The sequence below is a fragment of the Pseudopodoces humilis genome, chromosome 14, assembly GCF_049639895.1.
Source record: "Pseudopodoces humilis isolate 2021_Gansu_Grassland_sample_001 chromosome 14, ASM4963989v1, whole genome shotgun sequence".
Classification (NCBI taxonomy): Eukaryota; Metazoa; Chordata; class Aves; order Passeriformes; family Paridae; genus Pseudopodoces; species Pseudopodoces humilis.
This window is the reverse complement of record NC_142213.1, coordinates 15,722,267-15,744,929: the sequence shown is the minus strand read 5'-3', so window position 1 is coordinate 15,744,929 and position 22,663 is coordinate 15,722,267. Positions and strand designations below refer to the sequence as shown.

The 22,663-nt window shown below is 41.5% G+C and overlaps 1 protein-coding gene across 1 annotated transcript in view; it reads left to right on the top strand.

Annotated features, from left to right (window-relative positions):
• LOC102107968 (neural-cadherin-like) overlaps positions 1-22,663 on the top strand; it is a 60,910-nt gene that overhangs the window by 35,016 nt on the left and 3,231 nt on the right. The window contains exons 20-34 of the mRNA XM_088062433.1: positions 401-2,015; positions 3,075-3,168; positions 4,308-4,492; positions 4,706-4,935; positions 7,796-8,067; positions 8,881-9,095; positions 10,105-10,232; positions 10,787-10,914; positions 12,190-12,313; positions 12,898-13,078; positions 13,940-14,106; positions 14,802-15,066; positions 17,371-17,551; positions 18,488-18,732; positions 20,272-20,426. Of these exons, the coding sequence (XP_087918559.1) occupies positions 401-2,015; positions 3,075-3,168; positions 4,308-4,492; positions 4,706-4,935; positions 7,796-8,067; positions 8,881-9,095; positions 10,105-10,232; positions 10,787-10,914; positions 12,190-12,313; positions 12,898-13,078; positions 13,940-14,106; positions 14,802-15,066; positions 17,371-17,551; positions 18,488-18,732; positions 20,272-20,426 (4,185 nt within the window). The remainder of the gene's footprint in view (positions 1-400; positions 2,016-3,074; positions 3,169-4,307; positions 4,493-4,705; positions 4,936-7,795; positions 8,068-8,880; positions 9,096-10,104; positions 10,233-10,786; positions 10,915-12,189; positions 12,314-12,897; positions 13,079-13,939; positions 14,107-14,801; positions 15,067-17,370; positions 17,552-18,487; positions 18,733-20,271; positions 20,427-22,663) is intronic.

The following is a 22,663-nucleotide window of genomic DNA, read 5'->3' as shown; positions in this document are numbered from 1 at the left end:
TAGTTTGATAAAGATTTTTGTCACTGAAGAGAAGAAATGAACTTTTGTGGAAAAAAAATTACAGGGATAATAAATAAGCAGGATAAACAGGATGGATCATTTTTTAAATAATAGATAATTGAAAGTAGCTATCAGAACATCATATTTAAATTACCTGTATGAATATGAAAAATACAGTATTATTTTAGTACTAAAATTGTTAAACTGTTAACATTGTTAAAAATGCATATTTTCCTGTTTGGATTGTCCCTAGAATTGTTATTTCCTAGCATGCACATGTTAATACCATGTCATATGATTTTGCTTGGACTCCTTTAGACTGGAGCAGCATATGGGATGTGATGCAGTCACTGCATATTTCATACTTTCTATGTTTTGTTTTTTTCCCAAACTTTTATAGGTTATGGCCAGTGATCCTGATAGTGGTATTGATGGAGGAGATTTGAGATATTCCCTGCATGGGTATGGTGCAGCTGATATTTTCACAATAGATGAGAAAACAGGCAGTATTTACTCACACAAGAGGCTGGACCGGGAAGAGAGAGCGCTGTGGAGATTCATTGTGTTGGCTACTGATGAAGGTGGAGGAGGACTTACAGGGTTTGCTGATGTGATCATCAACGTGTGGGATATCAATGACAATGCTCCCACGTTCACCTGCATGCCTGATGAGTGCAATGGGAATGTCTTTGAGAACTCTCCTGCGGACACCTTAGTCATGGAAATGGCTGCAGTCGATCGCGATGATCCAAATGTTGGTCTGAACGCTGTCCTGACGTACAGGATAACAGAGAATGTGAGGAACGAGTTTGGTACTGACGTGTTTAATATCAACCCCAATACTGGGACCATCCACGTGGCAGGGGGACTGCTGGACAGGGAGAGGACTGAAAGCTATTTTCTTACAGTTGAAGCAAGAGATGGGGGAGGGCTCACAGGAACTGCCACTGCCACTGTCTGGGTTGCAGACATCAATGATAATGTTCCAAAATTCACAAAGGGGTTGTGGCAGGCAGCAATTCCTGAGAACACTGCCATCGACTCAGAAGTGCTGCAGGTGTGTGCTACGGATGCAGACGTTGGGGACAATGCAGACTTGATGTTCAGTATCATCGGGGGAGACCCAGATGAGAAGTTTTACATTGAGAATGACAAAGAATGGCAGTGTGGCACTGTTCGACTGAAAAAGAAGTTGGATTTTGAGAATGCCCGTGAAAGACAGTTTAATCTTACTATTACTGTGGAAGATCTGGATTTTTCTAGTGTTGCAGTGTGCCTGATTGAAGTTGAAGACTCAAATGACCACAGCCCAGCTTTCCTCTCTCAGTTTATTCAGACAAACCCTGTATTTGAAGATGTGCCTGTAGGTACTACAGTAACCACAGTGAAGGCTACAGACAAGGACTCTGATGTGAATGGGAGGATTATGTATTCTATAAAGTCAGATTCAGATCCTATGAGACAGTTTGTGGTTGACCAGTTTGGTCATGTGGTTGTGGCAAATGCACTTGATCGTGAAGCCATTCAAAAATACGCTTTAATTGTACAAGCTTCAGATCAGGGGACACCCGCCCGCACTGGAAGTGTTACAGTTCTAATTAACTTGCTTGATATTAATGACAATGGACCAAGGTTTGAGGCACCATACATGCCTGTAGTTTGGGAAAATACATTGAAACCTGAAATAGTGCACATGAACCATACATCAAAGCTGCTTCATGCGTTTGATCCGGACGCTGAGGAAAATGGGCCACCCTTTACCTTTTCATTGCCACCTGATTATCAGAATTCCTTGGATTTTTCTCTTACTGACAACAGAAATAACACAGCAACTATAACAGCTTTGAGGTCCTTTGACAGAGAAAAGCAGAAGGTGTTTCACCTGCCAGTAGTTATAACAGACAGTGGGATTCCAGCCATGAGCTCCACAAGCACCCTGACTATAACGGTTGGGGATGAGAACGACAACTGCCACGAGTCTGGTCACAAGGAGGTCCATGTGTACAGCCACAAAGGTAAATGCTAGCTGGATGTTAGCTCACATTCTGGATATGATACCAGATTGATGAAATAGTAGAGTTTTACACTTAATTTCTTTCTTGCAGTCTGTTAATCAATTTCTTTAATGGCTTATATACTTCAAAACTGCAGGTCCTGTTCTGCAAACTACTAAGTAAAGTAGAATAATTGAAATATATTTGTAAAACTCAGACTTTAGTGTGTCAAAGATTATCTACAAAAGCCTGTTAGCTGCAAACAGGTATACACTGAACTTGCAGAAAAAGTAGTATTTTTATAAACCCATAGAATCTATTTTCCATTAATGTGTTCATCTACAGAAAGTATTTTGAAGTTACATCTTCTGAGTTTCGTATGCCTAAATTAGAAAAAGATGTGACCAGATTCTACTGTAGGAATGAGAGAATGAAGTGTCTAGGTTGGCTTGGCTCCAGATTTGAACCTTAAGAATCTCCTGTATTGCTGAACCTGGACTGTGGATTTCAAAAGTCTCCTTCCCTTGATTTGTTCCTCTTGCTGTTCTAGAAAAATTGTTTAGATGTTCCACTTCTGTGCCAGCCCCCAAGGGCCTGAAAAATCACCAAGACCTGGCCCAACTTGATGTTTTCTTGCCCTTTTCCTTTCCCCACTCTTGTCCTTCTCTCCCAGCTGTACCCTGTGAGATGCTCTCTCTCTTTTGCTGGGTTCCACTTATGTGCTCTTCAAAACAATAGAGTGGCAAGGAAACATTTAGAATTAACTCCTGATATAGTGATTTTTAATTTTTCTTTTGTCTGAGAGTTTTATAGAGAGTTGTGTTTACGTTTGATTCTGGTGTTGTTTTGTGCTGTTTCCAGCTTTTCTTCTTTCATGTGACATCTCCAATGTGCTCACATTGCCAGAACTGGCAGAAATCATATGACAGGCTATGCATTGTTTTAAGAATTTGGGTTCATAATCATCACTAAATTGAGCAGAAGTCGGAAAATAATAAATTCAGTAATGAATGTGACAGAATATAAAGTGCACTGAAAAGCAAAAATTAAATGCAGATTTATTATAATTTATCTCAACAGGAAAATGGTCAACAACAGTGCTTGGGGAAGTGTTTGCACCAGATCAGGACGACTGGGACAATAAAACATTTCTCTCTGAAGGAAAACTGCTCAAGTGAGAATTGTATTTCTGTCAAAATGAGTAATATTTATGCTTCTATAATTATTTTGCTCACCATGTATTTCTCTGTGTTCAGGATGTGCATAAAGCCAGGGTTATTGAGTGTATTAAGGGATGTACCTTTTGAATGCTTTTTCCTTTTTCACTTGGGCTACTAGGTATTAAGAAATTACTGCATGAAATATTTTTTCCAAGATAATGTAGGATCACACTATGATGTTGATTTTTAGTCAGATGTCATAGTTAATTTACGTAAAAATGTGCATTCTTGTAGGCTCCAGTTTAAAAATAGGCAGAGTTTCTAACACTTGCTCTCAGATGTTAGGGTTGATGGAATACAAATTCTGAATTTAAAAGCAAAGAATAGAGTAATTTCATCAAAAGTGGAAGGGAATTTGGTGCTCTCCTTTGATGGCTAAATTTACAATTGCATATGAAAACCATGACTCAGATTAGTGAGGGTTTTTTTCTGTTAATTGAAATGTTGAATTGGACCCTTAATTCCTACTTAGATATTATTTATGGCATAACTATATGCTGTCTAAAAGGGAAAAAATGGACATGAAAGTGAACATGACTTTTAGTTGGGCTGTGACTGAAAGTTTAAAAGCTTTATGGAGAATTAAAGACTCTGACCATCAGCAGCCCCTGGACCTGTTTCCATGCTAAGAGGTCACTGTTCCATGGTAATGGTCATGGACTCTTTCCATAATTGCTGATTACTGGCATTTGAGGTGGCAGATGAAGATGCTGTGAGAGGTTTTTATACAGACTTACCCTGTTCCAGATAGAGATGTGAGAATCTGGAATGATCAGTGTGTGTTTGTCACTCCCAATTGCTGACCTCAGAGGCTTGTCCCTGATGACTGTGCTGAACCACCTGGTTCAACAGGACATGGCTTTTGTTCAAATCTGGAAAAGGCTGAGTGGCAGGAACATCTCTATAAGATCTGCAGATTGTCATTTCTCAGTTAAGGTGCCTGAGGTGCCTTTCGGAGGTTGCTGGATAATTCCTATGAGTTTTGGCCCTGTAACCTTCACACTTACATTTAAGGCCTTTGGAATGGTATTAATGAAAAAAGAGTCCTCAACTTTAATTTGTTAAGATTTCCTAATTGAAGTTTTCTGTCTAGATCTTTCAGATTAAATCAGAGGACTGGGTCTTTGCTGATGGTGGATAACACTCCTCAGGGAACATACAACTTAAGAGTTAGAGTTTCTGATGGAGTTTGTCCTGATGTTATATCTACAGTACAAATCCATGTCAGAGACCTGGAAAATGAAGCCATACAAAACTCAGCCACTGTGCGTTTCTCAGGTTGGTTTTATTCGCTGGTGAGAGTTTAGATGAGCTGCTTCTCTAACTGAATGTTTATGTAGTGTAGGTATTATTACATCAATACTTGATTTGTTTATTACTGTAGGGAACTTTCTGGTATGCTTCTATATTGTTAAATAAGAAATGAATTGAGAAATTAACCCATGAGCTCCCAGGTGCTCACGTTTATCTATTTTTGAATCCCCCGACCAGATGTCACAGCAGAGGAGTTCATAAGGAGAGATGAACACGGCAAAACGAGACTTGGCCAGTTCAAGGAGTTCCTTACAGAACTGTTACCTACAAAGCTGAGTGATGTGATTGTCTTCAGTGTGATGAGCAGGGATGGAAAACAGACAGATGTGAGATTTGCAGTCTGTGCTGGCTCAGCCTATTACAGACCCGAGAAACTGCATGCGGAGATGGCAGCGTTTAAATCTGAGGTTTGTTTTCATCTGTGGAACTCAGCCAAACACTGAGTTTGCAGGGTGTATATCCCAAACCTCAGTGGATAAACTGCAAAGGGCTTTATTGCTTCATTCAGGGCAGGCACACCTGTCAAACAAGTGTTTAATTCAAGCTTCCTCCCTTCATTTGAGTGCCAGACATACTGGCATTGTATGTTTGCACCAGCTTCTGGTTCAGTGTATAGTCACTGGAGAGCTGCAGAAAAATAGGTCTGCATTGCTGTCATGGGATACCTGTGTTTTCTCCAGTCAGCATTTCATTGTGTAATCCCCAAATCCCCATATCAGCCTCTGTTTAGACACTTAAGAGTGGAGGCTTGATGCCACCCTAACAGAAGTTCTTCAGTACAGAGAGGTGACACTTAGAGGAAAAGTGCTGCTGGAAGAAGAACTGTGTGGTTTAGGGAAGAGTTGCAGCAGGGAAGTTGAGGTGGAGACAACCAGTCCTGTGGTTGCATTTATTTCACCAAAGGATAGCTTCAAATACAAAGTCCCATCTTCCCCCAACTTCTTTTACTGTTGTTAGGGGAAAATATTTTTTGGATGGAAGATGTTTTCCTCCTCTCCTTGGTGCTCCCTAACTGTCCTGCTGTCTGAGTTACACACAGTCTGTCTTGGCCACACCTGGATTTTTCTGTAGCCCTGCACAGAGGCAAAGTGACACTGCTCAGCTTTTCACTTACCATGGCTTTATTTGGGTTTAATATGTGGTACATCATATGGATTTTTTTTCCAAAGAGAAATTGGCACTTGCCATTTGTGTGAATATGGTGGAGTCTGCCTGAGTCTGGGAACCAAACAGAGCTGTCTTAACTTACTATCTGCCTCCTTCTTGGTGTATCTTGAATGGCTCTGTGGATTATGAGAGTCCTCAGAGTGACCAGATAGGGAATGTCAGAGGCAGAGAGTGTTCATGAGGAGTAATGACTGCTTCTTTTGCATATTTATTGAATTACTGCAACAATAATATAGAAAATCCTATAGATTTCAAATATTCTCTGCCATAATACATGACACCTGAATTCATCAAAGTGGTAACAAGGGATTGCTTCACGTATTTTAATGAAAAAATATGTTTTTATTAATTATATATCACCTTTCAATATTTAATGAATAGCTCTAGAGAGTGATCACCAATAGTTTATAGAAAACCAATCATAGCTGGAGAATTCCTCCAGTAGTTTTTCCTATGTGTATAACTATAAATATAGAAAATAAGTAATTAGCACTGGAATTATTTATTGAATTGTTACATAAATAATATGTTTATATTACCTCCTGGGGATATAGTTTTACAACAGCAATTTTTATTTAGCAGAAAAATAGTCCATTCTAATACTTTAAAGGAGCCAAGGTTGTTTATATACAGTTTTTCAATAACAGTATTACACAGATGTCTAAATGTGCATTACAGACTCTCCACTGATGGTGATAAACATGGGCAGCAGACACAGCCCTGCATTGACAGGATGCATCATGTCATTATAAAATACACTCTGCCTCTGGGGGCATGGGCATCAATATATATTATGATATTTGAGAATATAGAGACAAAGGATTATAAAGATCAAAGTTCTTACAGTGGTGAACTGAGATGACTACAGAAATGAGAAAAAAATAGAAGCACTTTAGTATTTATGTATTTGTTTTGATCTTTTCAAAGCTTATTTTTTAGTTATTTGCCATATGTTTTACCGTTTGGAAAAAAAAAACAAACCCATATTAAATACATAAGGCTCTAGTGTTAGTTTTACATTTGTATACCTTGTTCATTTGTGTACCACTGTGAGAGTAGTGAGGTCTTTTGTCTCACTCACCCAAACTCAGGTTTGGGTACTAAATACACATTTCAGTGTATTTGAATCACTAAATACAGATTCAGTTCTGAAGCTTTATAGCAGACTCTTGTGCAAAATTCCCAAATAAGTGGAAAGAACAAGCTGTGGTAATTTAGGTGTACAGGTTGAAGGACAAAAAACCAGGACTAATGGCAGCTGTGTTCTTGCCTTACACTGTGAGCAGCTCCCTTCCCCCTCTCTCTGCCGGTGCTTCCTTGCTCCATTTGGAATGGAAATTGTGGTCTCAGAGTCACTTTTCCTACATTACCAGACCTGTGGTTACAGTGAGGCTCTTTTCATTTGGTACTTGGGCTTCCAGGTGCAACCCCAATTAACAATAAAAACAGTGAACTAGCAAAGATTAATGTAGCATAAAACACAGTATCCAGTATGCTGAACTGACTGTGTTTTGTTGCAGACAGTTGGACATGAAATGTAAATTTATCGGGCACAAATTGTTAGACTGAATCCAAGTTGCTACAGAGTTGTCTTGTCAGGTCACTGTCTGTGGACAAGATTACTGAAAGCAGCTCAGCTCTGCATTTTCCTGTGTCTGTATCCTTTTGTGTGAGAGAATGTAAGAAATAATATCTGGGTGTTAACTGCTGAGGAAGGATTTGAGCTGAAACACTCCTGTGGCTGTTGAAGTGCAGAGAGGTGTGATGCAGATGCTGCAGCTCAGAAGGTGGAGTGTCACCGCTCTCAGAGCTTTGGTCCTTGGAAATAATGTTGTTAGACCAGTACACGTTCAACATTTTCACACTCAGTCATGTCAATGATTAAGCTTTTAGGAAATGCTGCTGCTGTAATTTTTTAATGAAATGTTTCCTGAATTTTTCAAATTATTTTTCTTGCCTGAATAATTTGGGATGTTACCAAGCAATGCTCAAGAAACTAAACGCTGCATTAAGTCTCTGATGGCTTCGATTTTTCAGAGCTGAGGTAAAAGCTTTCTGTAGGATGAGAGTGGTGATGTGTTAAACTGTCTTTTCTCTTAGATGCAGTCAGCTCTACAGCTGAACATTTCCCAGATCGACGTTGACGAGTGCAGGAGTGCCAACTGCAGTGAGGGCTGTACAAACCAGCTCAGTGTGAGCGACATCCCCACAGTGACGGACACCGGGAGCGTGTCCTTCGTGTCCCTCAGCACCTCCGGCCGCGGCACCTGCGGCTGCTCCGCCCGCGAGCGCCCGCACCAGCCCTGCTCCTCCTACCCTCGGAGCCCCTGCCTCAACGGGGGCCTTTGCATCGACACTCTGAGTGGCTACAGGTGAGGGAACCTGCAGTACACGGTATTTCTCCTCTCTGTTTTTACAGAGTTGAGTGGTGCTTACAAGGTACAGGTCTGAAATAACCAAAAGTGTACTTTTGTCTGGAGGAGAAACAAAAAAGCCCCACAAGTGCACTGGGGTGTAAAGCTGATGACAACAGGGGATTTCCTGCTGACCCCAGTGGGGCTGTGGTCCCAAAAAGTGTGTGAATAACAAAGAAAACCCTGGGGAAGATGTAATTAGCACTTGCCATTTTTTAGGAGCATCTAATTCAGGATGAAGGCGTGTGTGCCCTGTTTTTTTTTCCTCTTTTCCTGGAGACTAATAATAAAGGTGAATAGCAGTGGTAGCAGCAGGGATGTAGGAGTGAAATGTAGTTCAAACAATGGGTGATAAGGAGCCTGAAAAGCATTAGATAGTAAACTTGCTTTATTATAGCATCACCTGGCATGCAGCAGTATTCCCTTAGTGAAATTAATTCCAGCTAGGAATTAACCTCCTGGAGTTTACTCTGGAATAAATTGATGTTTGGTGTTCTGTGTTATTTAGGAAAAAAGTTCATTGTTATCAAAAACTTGGCCTCAAAAATACTTCTTTTTTTTTTTTTTTTAAGGAGTTGATATAGGAAGTAAAAATACTTCGTACTCTCAGAGCATTTTAATAATTGCCAAACACCCCTAAGGTTTTGCTAAAACCTTTGTTTTTCTGTTTTTTAATTGTGATTTAAGTTCTGTATTTGCTGCATGTAAAACCAAATAAAAAAACTGAACATAGGGGAATTTTGACTATTTCTTCTGTTTGTGGTCTTTCAGATGTCTTTGTCCTGCTTCCTTTCATGGACCAGACTGCCAGCAGACTAAGCACAGTTTCCATGGAAATGGTTATGCATGGTTTCGTCCCATCAGACCTTGTTTTGAAAGCTCACTCTCTCTAGAGTTTATTACTGTGGTTCCCGATGGACTTCTACTATATAGTGGCCCTTTATCAAATCCAGAACCTGGGAGTATAGAAAACTTCATTGCAATAGGTACTTCTGCAAAGGGGTGTGAAAAAATTAAATGTTTTTGGGAACAGATTGTTTGTGACCAGTGTAACAAGTAGACTATGAATTCTGTTTTTCCATTTAATGAGGTAACTTATTTTCTGGTGTCAAAATATTTTGAAGCATTTCCTAACTGGTCTTTCTCCTTTGATGTCTATTTTTGCAGCCTGCACCTCTGGCTTTGGCTTCATCACAGAGTTGTAGAAATGAAGGGGAAAGCAAAACAGACAGATTGATATATATATATATGTATATAAATACTCTGCCTAGAAAAACTGTGGTGCTATAAAGGAATTTAGGTGCTTTGAAGATACATATTACATGAGTAGTGCAGTCTTAGTTGCATGTCATTCTTATCTAGTTTGGTGAGAAAAGAAATCCACTTAAACTCCCTTTGGTCTTGGGGCAATTTTGCACATTTTTTTTGAGCAGGCAATGATGTGATGGATGAATCCAGCCCCACGTGCCATTGTGGGAAGATTCATCCACAAGTAGAACTCAGTGCTTTATGTTGACACATATTTAAAAGGTTACTGCTGCTTGTTTTTTGTGAATTAACATACAAATGCAGAGTCTGGTTGGCATTTTATATTTTCCTGATTAATTGAAAGGTAATGTGGCTGAGTAGTTAATAATTTACCTCTTTTTTTGCCTTGCTTTGCAGTTACTTGTAAATTTAAGTAGTAGATGGGAGGGAAGAAATCTGCATGTATTAATTGTTTTAGAGCATCATAAAATTGGAGATTGCTTCTCAGGAATTAGTTTCAGTGTGTTGACAGAGAGGTGGAATAATCTAAAGTATATAAGTAAATAATGCACTGAATGAGTACTTCTGCTTAATAGAAGACATAGGGTATAATTCTGCTTATTTCTGTAGTGAACCCCCTGTATGTGAATAGCAGTAACCATTAAATCAGTGCAATCACTAATGGCTGAGATACCCAAAAAGTGACATTTTGTAGCTGAATTTAATGTCTTGTTCCTGTTGTATTAGAACTCTCTAGTGGTATTCCTGTGCTGAAGATGAGCCATGGCTCAGGTTCTGTGGTGTTGCAGTTTCCAAGTCATCTGAATGTAGCAGACAAGAAGTGGCATCGACTTGAAGTCAGAACCAACGGTCAGGTCAGTTATAGGATTTTTTTTTTCCCACATCAGGATATTAATATTTCTAAAATATTAATTCCAAAATATTCTAAAATATTTCCCTGTGTAAGACAGGAAAGTAGAAAGAACAGCCTTTCAATAAAGAACAGATAATATGTATTGTCTTAACTGGTCATGTAAGTTTAATGAGTAATAGTAATTTTTGGGACAACCTCATTGTGAATTCCAAATCCACTGATGTTGTGACCCATATTCTGCAATCTTTAGCTTTTATAAGCTCTGCCACAGCACATGTAGAATGTGCTGGAATCCATTACTTATGCACAAGAAGCAGATGTTTATTTACTTGCAGTTACAGGTCTTGTGTAAGTGGCTAAAATACTCCAAAGTACAAATAAAGTTGAGAAGTGCCTGCTTTTGCTAGATGGTTCCATTTTAGCTCTACTGGTTATCGCAAGATAAGCAGAGCACTGAAAATGCCAGCCCTTGTTGCTTGGCAGTCTGCAGTCAGTAGCAGATGAGGATTTGGTGTCAGGAGCAGTGCTATCTTGGCGTGCTGTGTCCTGGCGCAGGATGTCCGCTTCACTCTGGATCGGTGCAGCGCGGCCGTGGTGTCGGAGATCGAAGGGGTTGGCCGGTGGCTGTCCACTGAAGATCGCACAAACTGTGAAGTCCTGGGGTCTGTTCCACGGAGAGCGAGGTACATTCCTGGAGATTCCCTGGCAGGCAGTTGATTCTAAGGCCTGTGAACATTTGACCTGTTAGACTGAAGCTGAGTTGACGAGGAACATCGAATCATTTCCTCTTTTCTCAGGCCTTCTAGGCCAAGCGTGGACCTTACAGCACTAAAGAAATTTTAAGGAACCAGCCTTCCTCTGACTAGTGCTGCAGTACTAAATGACAACCCCAAAACACTGTGGCTATTACTGGAGCTGTTGTGGGTCTTGTGTACCACCCTCCACCCACAGGATTTCTCTCTGTTATCAAGTCACTGTCAGCCTGATCTTTAAAACCTCACGAATTTAGGCCAGTTGACATGGGAGTCCTGGGTCCAGTTTGTGCCCCACAGTGCAGGGTGGACAAGGAGCAGCTGGTACATCCAGAGAAGAGCAGTGACTGATCAGCTCACCCTGAGAGTAAGAATCAAGAACGAAGGAATTGAGGTCAGTTACCAGAAAAAAAGGAAAACTAAGGAGAGATATGATAATTCTCTGTGTGCATAAAAGAATAGTACAAAGAGGATTTAGACAATCTCTTCTGTACAGGGCCTAAAGTAACAGTGAGGAATATTCAGGTTATATTTTGGGGAAACCTTTGTACTAACAAAGATACTTCAGCTGTGGAATAGATAGTCTGAGCAAGCATTCCAATGAGCATTGGGATTAAGCCTTGTCCACAGCTGCATGGAGCTCTCCTGGTCATGAAAGGAGCACAAAAAAAGGGGGAAATATAAGGAAAATGGAAACAAAAGAAATTAATTGATAACTCTGGGAAAAAGAAGGTTTGAGGACTGAAATACATGGAGTTTTTTGGCTTGGGGAGATGACTAGGAGACAGTGCAGAGCTTGGACATGTTTACCATGCCTTTTAGACCACATGGACCCAAATTTTAGATTTCTGACTTTTGTCATACACAGAACAGCCTTCGTTGTAATATTCCTACAGCATAGGATGTCTGTACACACAGAGCACTTGAAGGAGAATATGGTATCTAGAATAACTGACTTGACTTCAACACAAACACCCAAATATAATTAAACTTCCAGGAAGTTTCACTGTCATGTTTAAGAAAATACCCTTTATTTTAAAAGGCCTTATTTCAGAGAGAGAAGATAAAGTAGTTGCATTCTACTGTTATGTTATGTTACGTGATAAAGCCTGTGTTATTTGAAAATGCAGTGTATTTATTTGTTTTTCTGCCTGTGTTTGAAGGTAGATGCTGTGAGTATTTTTATTATTTATATGATTTTTAAAGGTATTTGAATGTGAACCATGTTCTCCAGCTGGGTGGTGTGAAGGAGTCATTACCATATTCCTACCCACAGCTGCTACACAAACATTTTTCTGGTTGCTTGCGCAATTTCATCGTGGATACTCAGGTAAGAGCAGAGTAATGCTTGCTTTAGCAGAGAAGAAAACTTCTTTATTTAATTTTTGAGAGATTTGTATTACACATGAAACTTCTGCTTCCATCAATGTATTCAATGCCCACATGCATCAGTGTAAAATACAAAAAAATTCTGGGTTTTTCTGTGATAATTAGAATAAGTACCTTGAAAAGTTACTTCTCAATAGAAGGAGATGTATTAATGAGGCAGGAACTGTGTGTTTGTTTATCCCCTGATTCATGCAGCTGTTTTCCAAGCTTCTTTGTGCATTCAGAGAACTTCTGAATGGCGATTGTATAACGATATATTTATGCCAGCTGTCTGCTTTGTTAGGAAGTATTAGTGGATTTCTTGTTTTCATAGTCAGTTGAGTTTATTCAGAGGCAAAATATGCTATTGATAAAATCAGCTGAAGTCTGAATGTCAAAAAGCAAACTTAGTAACTTAAGCAATGCAGATGAGGCTTAGTAACTTGAGCAATGAGACTGAGACACTGAAGTGGTGCAGCTATTTCTGTTTAAAAATGAAATATGTTTCTCAAATAATATTTCTGTGTCATGAATTGTCTCTTGAAGGTATATGACCTTCAGTCTCCTGCAGAGTCCCTGAACAGCTTCCCTGGCTGCACCCTGACGGATGGGAGCTGTGAGACCATGGGATCTTCCTCCTGTGGTATCCACGGGAGGTGCCTTGGGGACTGGGGCTCATTTGTGTGTCACTGTTTGCCGGGCTACCACGGTTACCGGTGTGATAAAGGTGAACTCTGCTTTTCTGTTTCATTAGTGGTAGGCTGCTAAATTTTACAGCACAGGAAGCTTCAAATATTTGCAGGTAATGTTTGTTGAGATGATTTTACATTACCTTTTGTAAAGCCATGTTGCAGTGTAGTTGCCTGTGATTGTTAACAATTTCTTTTCTAATTCCCTTTCAGAAATTGCTTTCTCAGTACAGGATCATTTCCTCCTGAGGGTGTTTGTGCAATGACTGTATAATGACATGGCTGCATGACAAAAAAAATGTGAAAAAAGTATTTTATTTTATTACAGTTGTTTGATTTGCATCTGTTTACACTTTCAGAAATATCTAATAACCTAAAAAATATGCATGTGCCAGTACCACTTTCTGTGCAGAATTAGAACCATACAAGTGGAATTAGAAATCACTGCTCCGCTGGTGTCAGGAAGAGACTGCTGGCTTAAGGAGCTATGCTTTGGGAATAGTAGGATCTTTAGCTCTCATGGAGGCAAAGTTTGCAGCAGAAAGACAATTAGAAAATAGCAGGTTGTGAAATTTTATTGTGATACTTAAGACTTGGCCTGCAGTCTGCTCTCTTGGTCAGAGGTGCTGCTTCCCTGCTGTCACCCCATTTGAGCATTTTAAGGAGGAGCATTAACAGGATCAAGTTGGGTGGGAGAACACCTCTTTACAGAGGAAAATAAAGCATGAGTGGAGAAGCTGTGGAAATAAATACAGGAGTATGTCCCAAAGGACAAGTTGTCTCACGGATCCGTGCTGTGCATCGCAGTTGTTTCCTTTTACTTTCAACCCTTATTATGACATTAAGGGCAATAATCATGTTTCCCTCTCCTCATGAGATGCCTCTTCTCTCCTTTCCAGTGGCCAAGGAGTACAGGTTTGAGGCAGGCAGCCACATCCGCTACCAGCTCCCTGTCAGCGTGTCTGCGCGCAGGACGCTGTTCCAGGCCCTGGTGCGCACGCGGCAGCCCGACAGCGTCATCGCCACCGTGCGCTCCCGCGGCAGGGACGAGCACATCACCCTGCAGGTGAGGACACCCCACACAGACAGTGACACTCGCTTCACAGGTGGAAACAGAACAAAAACCTTATGCTGAGCACCAAGACTCCGGAATTTGTTTTATGGATAGATACATCCGATCCTTTACTTGAGATACTGGCTGCTCAGCTGTGGTATCCCACTGGATTTTGATGCCATTTGCAGAGAAATACAGATTCTACACAGAATAGGATGATTAGGGTGTGTGCCTGGTGTCCTTTTGAGCCATGTGGCCAGATCTGTGTAGATCAGAGTTTCTAGTTGAAACTCTGCCAAGCAAGGTGCCTGTGGCAGTTCTAATGATGTCAGGCTCCCAAAGTGACAACCTTCTCATTTTATACACATCACTGAACACGTCACCTGTTCAGCCAAGTTGGTTTGAGCTGTCATTGTAGCTGTAATACACCAGACTCTACCTATTTAAAGAACCCCATAAATTTGTGCAAGAGAGATCAGTGTAAAATTACTCCTAAGGTGACTTAGATACTACTGTGAGTATACTGCTACCACATTTAGGTTGCCTAGTTCAGTAGCACCTGAAGTATTTTTATATTACACCTAAATGTGCAGTGTAAACATACCCTAAATTTAGACAAATGCTTTAAGATTGAAGTTACAGATCAGTACAGAATGCCGGACAATGACTTGACTTTTCTTTCTTGCTATTTGTTAATTGTTCACAAGGTTGTTCAGGGACTCTTCGTGGTCTCATACAATCTGGGTGATGGAAACTATTCTGTAAGCCTTCCCTCCTACCACATTGATAATGGTGAATGGCATCACATCACACTGGAGAGAAATGAAAATGAATTTACTCTTCGCCTTTATGAAGGAGGTGGGAAGAGAGAGATTACTAAAGCAGCAGGAATATACAAAGAGATTGTCATTGACCCCAGCAGCTTGGTCCTTGGAAACACCTACCCGTTCAATCAAAACAAGAGTTTTCAAGGTAGGAATTTTCAGTCTTGGTTCATAATATGGGCCTGTAACAAGGCATATTGCAGGAAACTTTATTGTTTATGTAGAGTACACAGATTTCATGCATGACCCTTTGCAACAGGGACAGATAAGCTGTTCTGACCAGGAGAAGGTGCAGCAGGGAATGGCCTGCATATACACTTGGCTACTGGACCTGGAATAATGATGGTCACTTCTTGCCTTGGCTGCAGAGAGTTTGTACCTGGAGATCCAGAAGCTTCTCCCAGATGGACTGTGCATGGCTCCCTGCCTTGGATAGGCAGAAGCTGGTTCAGTGCATGGTTCTGTCCAGTGTGCTTGGCAGCTCTCTTTCCCTCCCAAACACATTTATTCCTATGCTAAAAGGAGTTTTTCCATTTTGTATGTGCATTGCATAGCACCCACCAAACCCTGGTTTATTACCTCGATATTACTGGATTTGACACTCAGTCAAAGCATTAACTAAAATTAGAAATGGTTTATTGAATTAGAGCTAAAAATCTGAATTTTTAGCAACTTGAGTGAATAAGGTCATGGTGTCTGTTAAAAGCAAATCAGTTTCTAGCCTGGAAATTGAGTACTTCCACAAAGGAGAAATACAAAGAACAGCAAGTTTGGGATATCCATGGCAGTTCTTTACTCTGAGCTCAGCTGGAAGTTTGCCCTTTGCCTAAGCCCCCACAGTGTCAGTAAAGCAAATCAGCACAGCATTTATTTCCAAGGAACACACATCACTGCTGTTTAAACCTGCCTGGTGTCTATAGGTCACCTCTCTCCCATTACCTTCACCTCTTAGTCCTCTGGGCTCTAAGTCCTAGTAAATCTACTCAAAGCAAGCTGGTCATCTTTCCACCATGCAAAAGTACTTCAGTGAGTAATACAAAAGTGCCTGGAGAGAAATTAAATAGAGTAATAATTTACAACTTAAGTGTATCACAAATTATTTAGAAAAAGATTGTTTTCTATTGCTTTACTAGAAGTATTCCAATAAATAAAGTTTATGATGTGAATTAGAGAGCATATTTTGAATTTTTTATTTATGGGAGTAATAGTGTTTGTTTTTAAGTAAATAAAGAAGTCAAATGGTTGCATGAAGATCATTTTAATTAGGACTATTAATGCTGCTGCTAAGTAGCTGAAACTTCAAGGACTTCAAAGTCATAAAATGTACTTAATTAATCAAAGCATATGTTTTCATGCTGAGGCATCTCGTGCATACAAAGTTAATGTCACACATCTTCAGTACAAATTTTCTATCCCTGATTGAAGACTCTTTCACAATTATTTGTGGTTTGGTCTTCATTCTATAAAGGTAAGCCATAAGCTACAATTTAAAATCAGCCAAACACAGTTTTTACTGGTACATTGAAGAATAGAACAGGCTTTCCACATGTAAGAGATCCTCCACAATATTTTGACTTTCCTATGGAAATCACAGTGGAGGGGTACATATTCCACTGACTACGTTAGGCAAATAGAGGCTTTGTCATGGTTTAACCCCATCCAGCCTCCAGCCCCTCAAAGCCTCTCTCTCACTCCCTACCAGCAGGATCAGGGGGAGAATTGGAAGAGTAAAAGCTGGAAAACCCCTGGGTTGAGATAACAGCTTTAATAAGGAAAGCAAAAGCCATGCACACAAGCCCAGCAAAACATGGAATGAATTCCCTGCTTGCCAGGGGCAGGCAGGTGTTCAGCACCTCCAGGAGAGCAGGGCCACATCCTGCGGAATGGTTACCTGAGATGACAAACACCTTCTCTCTAAACATCTCCCCTTCCTTCTTCCCCTCACTGCAGATCCTGAGAATGCTGTCACATGCTCTGGAACGTCCCTGGGGTCAGTGGGGTCACCTGTCCTGGCTGGGTCCCTTCCAAGCCTCCCAGGCAGCCCCAGCCCCTCCCCAGCATGGCCCTACAAAAAGCAGGAAAGGCTTTGTGAGCCCTGCTCAGCAATGACAGAAACATCTCCCTCTTCTCAACCCTGTGTTCAGCACAGATCCAAAACACAGCCCCACACCAGACCCTGGAAAGAGAATTAAGTCTGCCCCAGCCAAAACCAGGACAGGCCTGCAGCAGCACTTAATTCTTGTGGAAAACACTGGGAATCTTGATCTAAAACTTTAGCAAATCCAGTCCAAAAGAGAAGGACAAGGCTATGAAAGTGTAAGTGAATTCAGTCCTGGATTTAAACCTTGATAGCCTGTGTCCTTTGTTAAGCATAAACTGCCAAATCTTACAGCTGCTTCCAATAATTCTTGCTGAATGGTTTTTAAAACTGTCTCTTTGTTCCTTGCTGTAGGATGTATGAAGGATGTCAGATTTAACAACTACAGAATCCCTCTGGACACTCAAGGGAAGGAGCTGGTGTCAGTATTGAGTGCCCAAGGCATCAAAGAAGGCTGTTCTTCAGAGGCCTGTAGGAATAACCCTTGCAATCAGGAATTTGTGTGTATTGATTTGTGGATGATGCATGAATGCAGGTAATTGGTGGAAAGAGAAGCACAAAACCCTTCAGAATGAGGTGGGAAAGGGTGGATGTTGAAGTATGCAGATTGAAGGCTGGCACTGGCAATCTCATCAAATCCCTGGAACCACAGTGGCACACACTGGACACCTGCACAGGGAGCAGGTTACTGTGTCCTTACAGAAACCACCACAGCTGATGTAAATCAGCCTGGCTCCAGGGATTCTGGAGTAAGTTCAGCTGCCTGTCTAATGGAAAACATGTAAAGAGCAGCAGCAGATCCAGAATGCTTGTAAACCCTGGAACCAGGACAGGAGTGTGTGTGAGCTGGAGTGGCACAGTTCCCTGGCTGTGCTGTGAAACCTGTGCTGTGCAATGTCAGTGCTTTCTCTTGTGAGGGTCTGATTTCTTACACTGCCCTGTAAGATGCTGTCACCTCTGTTCCCTCCCAGGCTCCTCCTGCTGCTTTAGGAACAACACCACACTATTGAGCTCAGATTCTTGTGGTTGTGGCTGGGGTCAGGACAAGACTAATTCCTGTTGCTTGTGGTGTGCAAATGAACGCTTTACTTACACACACTTTAATGTCTGCACACACTCCTGACTGCCACTGTCCACACAAATGGAGTTCTCTAACTCTGGAGAACATAGCACAGCTTGTCCTGCTTAGCCAGAACTGCAGATGCCAACCCAGCTGGTTCTCACAAGGATAACCCTGCAGAAGGCAGTGGAGCTACCCGAGTTCTGAAAGCCCCAGGCACACGGGTCTGAAGTACGGCTGCCTCAGGAAGGGCCACAACCTGTCATGATTTCACATAACTTACTCCCCGTAGCTGCTTCGGAACCCATGCAAAAAGCATCACCAAAGTGTGTATTTTAAACTCTTCAGTGCTGCCTGTCTGTGGCTGTTTTCTCCCGGTCTAACAGTCCCGTTCTGCCCTGGTGTGTGCAGCTGCCCTGTGGGACACATGATCCTGGAGAACGCCTCAGGCCGGCAGTGCGTGTACACGGCGTGCGCCGAGCGGCCCTGCAACTACGGCACCTGCGTGTCCCTGTCCCCCACCGCCTTCCAGTGCCACTGCCCCGACGGCTACGCCGGGCGCCACTGCGAGATCACCCTGGCCATCTTCCACAAGGACACGGGGCTGAGCTTCACCTCCCTCTTCGCCATCTGTGTCTGCTTCCTGGCACTCCTAGGTAGCTATGGCAACTACGTCTTGTATTACCTGTGGTGAGCGCACGTGTCCACCTGTCCTGAGCAGCCATCACCTCCTCTCCTGATGAAAATTCCTGAGGGAGACTCAGCTCTGCCTTCGTTCCTTTGCTGTGATCCCATCACTGATTCCTCATCCCTCTGTGCATCCACCGCTAAGTGAATCAACATTTGTGAGCTATGGGAGGTCTCTGCAGTTTTGTTTTCTTCACATTTTCACGTCATTGCTGAGGAACTGTTCAGATGCATAATTGGAAGCAAATGCAATTGAACAGCAGGAGTGGAAATTGCTACCGGATAAGCATTGTTTAAAATACTGCTGAGCATGAAACAAATTTTTCAGTCTAGGAGAAACTTCCTGTCTGATAGGAATACATACACTGGTCAGGCAGGAGCAGACTTTGCATCTTGCCAGTTGTGTCCCAGCTCCTAAACAGCTGATTTGGTCTTCCTCAGCCATTTTCAGGCTTATACATTGGATCTCGAAGAGGAGAACCAGAAGGCTCTTAGTGAGGAAGGATCACATCTTGGACTCTTTTCTTGTTTATTCAAATGTCATGGAAGTTTGCCTCAGTAAAGACATAGGATTTTTCTCCTGGCTCTTAGTGTTAATGCAGTTTCATTCAGAAGTTGTAGTAAGAGTTGTAGTAAGAGTATGGAAATACCATAATTTTCCCCAACTCTGCTAGATACTATGTTTGCCATGCAAATATGAACAGCAAATTAGTGGGAAGCTAAGTGGTATTACAGCTCTTGGAATCCCAGATAGCTGAGGTTGATAATAGATCTTTATATTAGAGAATTGCAGGGTATGACCTCTGTGTACCCCAGTTTCAATCCCAAGGTCATTTAGATGCTGCTCCAGAGAACTGCTGCCCTGTAGATACTCTGTAAGAGGTTCAAATTTCTTTAGTTCACTGTACTGGTAATTTATGGTATCTGATGATTTGAGGTCTTACTCTGAGCTTTTACTGATTTTTATAGAGTTGGTAGCAGAGTGATGCACAAGTTTCTATTTATAGAATGTTCGGTATCTGATGTTGAAACTTGTCAGTTGTGTAAATGCACTTAAGCATTTAAGAAAAATGTTTAAATTAATGAATGCAAAGGCAAAATGTGCCTGATTCTTGTTTTTTAGTAAAAGATCTAAAAGTAATTTCCTCTTCTGTCTTGTGTCTTCTTGTGTTTCATTTGTGTGTAATTCTGTCTGTTCCTGTCAACATGTTATTACTTCTTTGCCCCCGTCTGTAATGCCTTTCCTATTTCAAAGTTCAGCTCCACACAGGACAGAGACAGGTCAGAGACACCACTTGTTATTTAACCAACTTTGAGTTGGGCTTTAAAGGGTGTTGCAAAATGCTCTTTAAAGGCTTTTCTTCTTCTGTGTTTGATGTTCACCACACTGGAAAGTGCAAACCCCAGACATTTGCTGAGAAGCCCAGAGTGCAGCTATGCTGGCCCTGCTGTGCCCTGGGGTTTACTGGTGCCTGCATCACCTGTGCTCTGCTCCTGTGTCCCCACAGCTCTGCTCAGTGCCAGCTTCCTCTGGGCTCACTGGAAGACGCGCAAGGGTCTGCACGGAGGCGTTTACCACGGATCTGCTCATCCTGAGGATCTGGAGGACATCAGGGAAAACATCCTCAACTACAATGAAGAAGGGGGTGGGGAGCAAGATGAAGTAAGGATCACTGTTATGTTACAATTAAGAGGGGACTGGTGCCTCAGCGTGCTAAGGAAAATGCATTTTGTGCTTTGTCCTCAGCCTTCGTTCTGCTGATTCAGCCCTGCAGTTGGCAGATGAATTATTTGGAAGGGTCTGTACATGAGGGTGCATGTTTCCTAAGCAGAGATAAGTGCCTATCCATTTTTAATTTGTCTTAGAGCCAGTGCATGTTGGAAGGAACCTGCAGGGCGAGTTTAGCAGTAGGGAACTAACAGCTGCTGGGTTTGGTTTTGGGGCTCAGGGGACACTGAGGTTCTCAGGGCTCATTTCTGCTGGAGCTCCAAGGGCTTGGAAGAGCCTGGTGTGACTGTTGCTCAGGTGTTCACACCTCCCTTGTTGGGAAGGGGAGGTGCTGGATTGGCTCCTCTGAGGCCCTGAGGCATGCGGTGGGTGTGGAAGAACCTTTCTGCATTTTTGTGTTTTGGAGATAAATACACCAGTGAACACAAGCTGTTTATACTTTGAGCAGAGCAGATTATACCCAAAGCAGGTATTATTAAGATTCCTGCTGGCTGTTTTAAGGTTTTAATGAGTCAGTGAAAGGCAGAGCTTTGAAGGAAAACGGTGGATATTATAAACAAGTACTCTTAGTAGATGATTTACTGACTTATAGATGCTTTCTATGTTTATAAAAGGTAAGAAACTTCCTTTCCAGCTGTTAATTTCATGGATTCAAGGGGTGGTGTGACTCTGCAGAGGTAATAATAGTCATGGTGCCAAGTGTGATGGGCCAAAAACAGCCAGTGATTTAAAAGTATTCTTACTTGTAGAGTATCCTTATTTTCTTGGTGAATTAGTGGGAACGTAATAAACACAGACATTTCCCATGCGATAACATAGACAGCTATAAATCCTGTTTTCCTTAATCAGATTAACTTCCTCTGCAATATTTTGCAATTTTACACCCAGAAGGTCTCTTTGAGGAAATCTACAGTTACTGTATGACATGTTTAATTACTTTTGGAGAGTTCTTAAAGTATACTCCTTATTTTAAGCAGTGGAATCAAATTAGTGACTTGATGATCTCCATCTGAGGCTATATTACTCTGCCTGAAGAAACAGTGCTTGGAGTGTAGCCTCTCTGGGTTCTGTGTACTCTTCCTAAATTATTCAGATTTAACAGTTGCTGGGATTGCAACTGAAACTTTTTAAGCAAAAACATAGTTGTTTGTCTAGACTGAAAAAACCCAAACAAATCCGCCCCTAAAATACCTAGAATTACACTACTCTAGTTGTGTTCTAATGTTACCTACCTAATAAAAGGATCATGAGCTTGCTTGGATAATAGAGTTTAATTTTTGTAATGTTTGTGGATGAGGGCACAAGAGGTTGTCATATGAAGGAGTTTCTGCATCTGGAATGAATAAAATTTTCCCCCAGAGAAATTAGGATCTCCTAAAAATTGCAGGAGGTCAGTGCATTGTTAAGTATACACTGAACTCAGCTGACCACCAGATGTTAAGAGCCAGCTCTGGACCCAGAGTCAGGACTTGAGTTGGATTTGTGGGTGGCCAGCCAAAAAGGGTTATTATTATTTATTTATTATTTATTATTACTATATTTATTATTAGGTATATATAAGGGGGTATGTAGTATAATTTCTTATTATCAGAAGAAATGTGTCATTTTAATGAACAATTAGTAGCAGTGAAGGATGATTTTAATATCACCCATTTCAGTGAAGGGATGATCCACAAGTCTGTATTGGAACAAGCTGCCATTTAACTTGTGTATGATGAAAAGTTGCTCCATGTCATGGATTCTCCCGGTATCCATGCTCAGAGTGGGGCTCGACTGGGGCTTGCACTAATTTAGGATGTGCCTAAGGCAGGGATCTGGGCTGCAGGTCTTGGTGCTCATCACCAACACTCCCCAGTCTCTGGGGGAATGGGAATAAGCAGCTCCTGTCCCAGACCCCTATCCTGCCACTTAGGCAGCTTCTTGATAGCAAGTGGGGGCGAAATTTAAATTGTTCTCTGCCTCTACGGGAAATTCATCAGAGCTCACTGAGATTACCTTGGTTAATCTCTTACCAGCATGGTTATGCACACTGCCATATGCTGGAAAACTAAAGAAATCTTTTGGGAAGTGCTGATTCCACACCTGCATCACTTACGGCTCCTGCTCCCATGAACAGTATTAGCAATACAAATAATTATTTGTTTGTTCTAATGAGCTCTGTCTCCCACCAC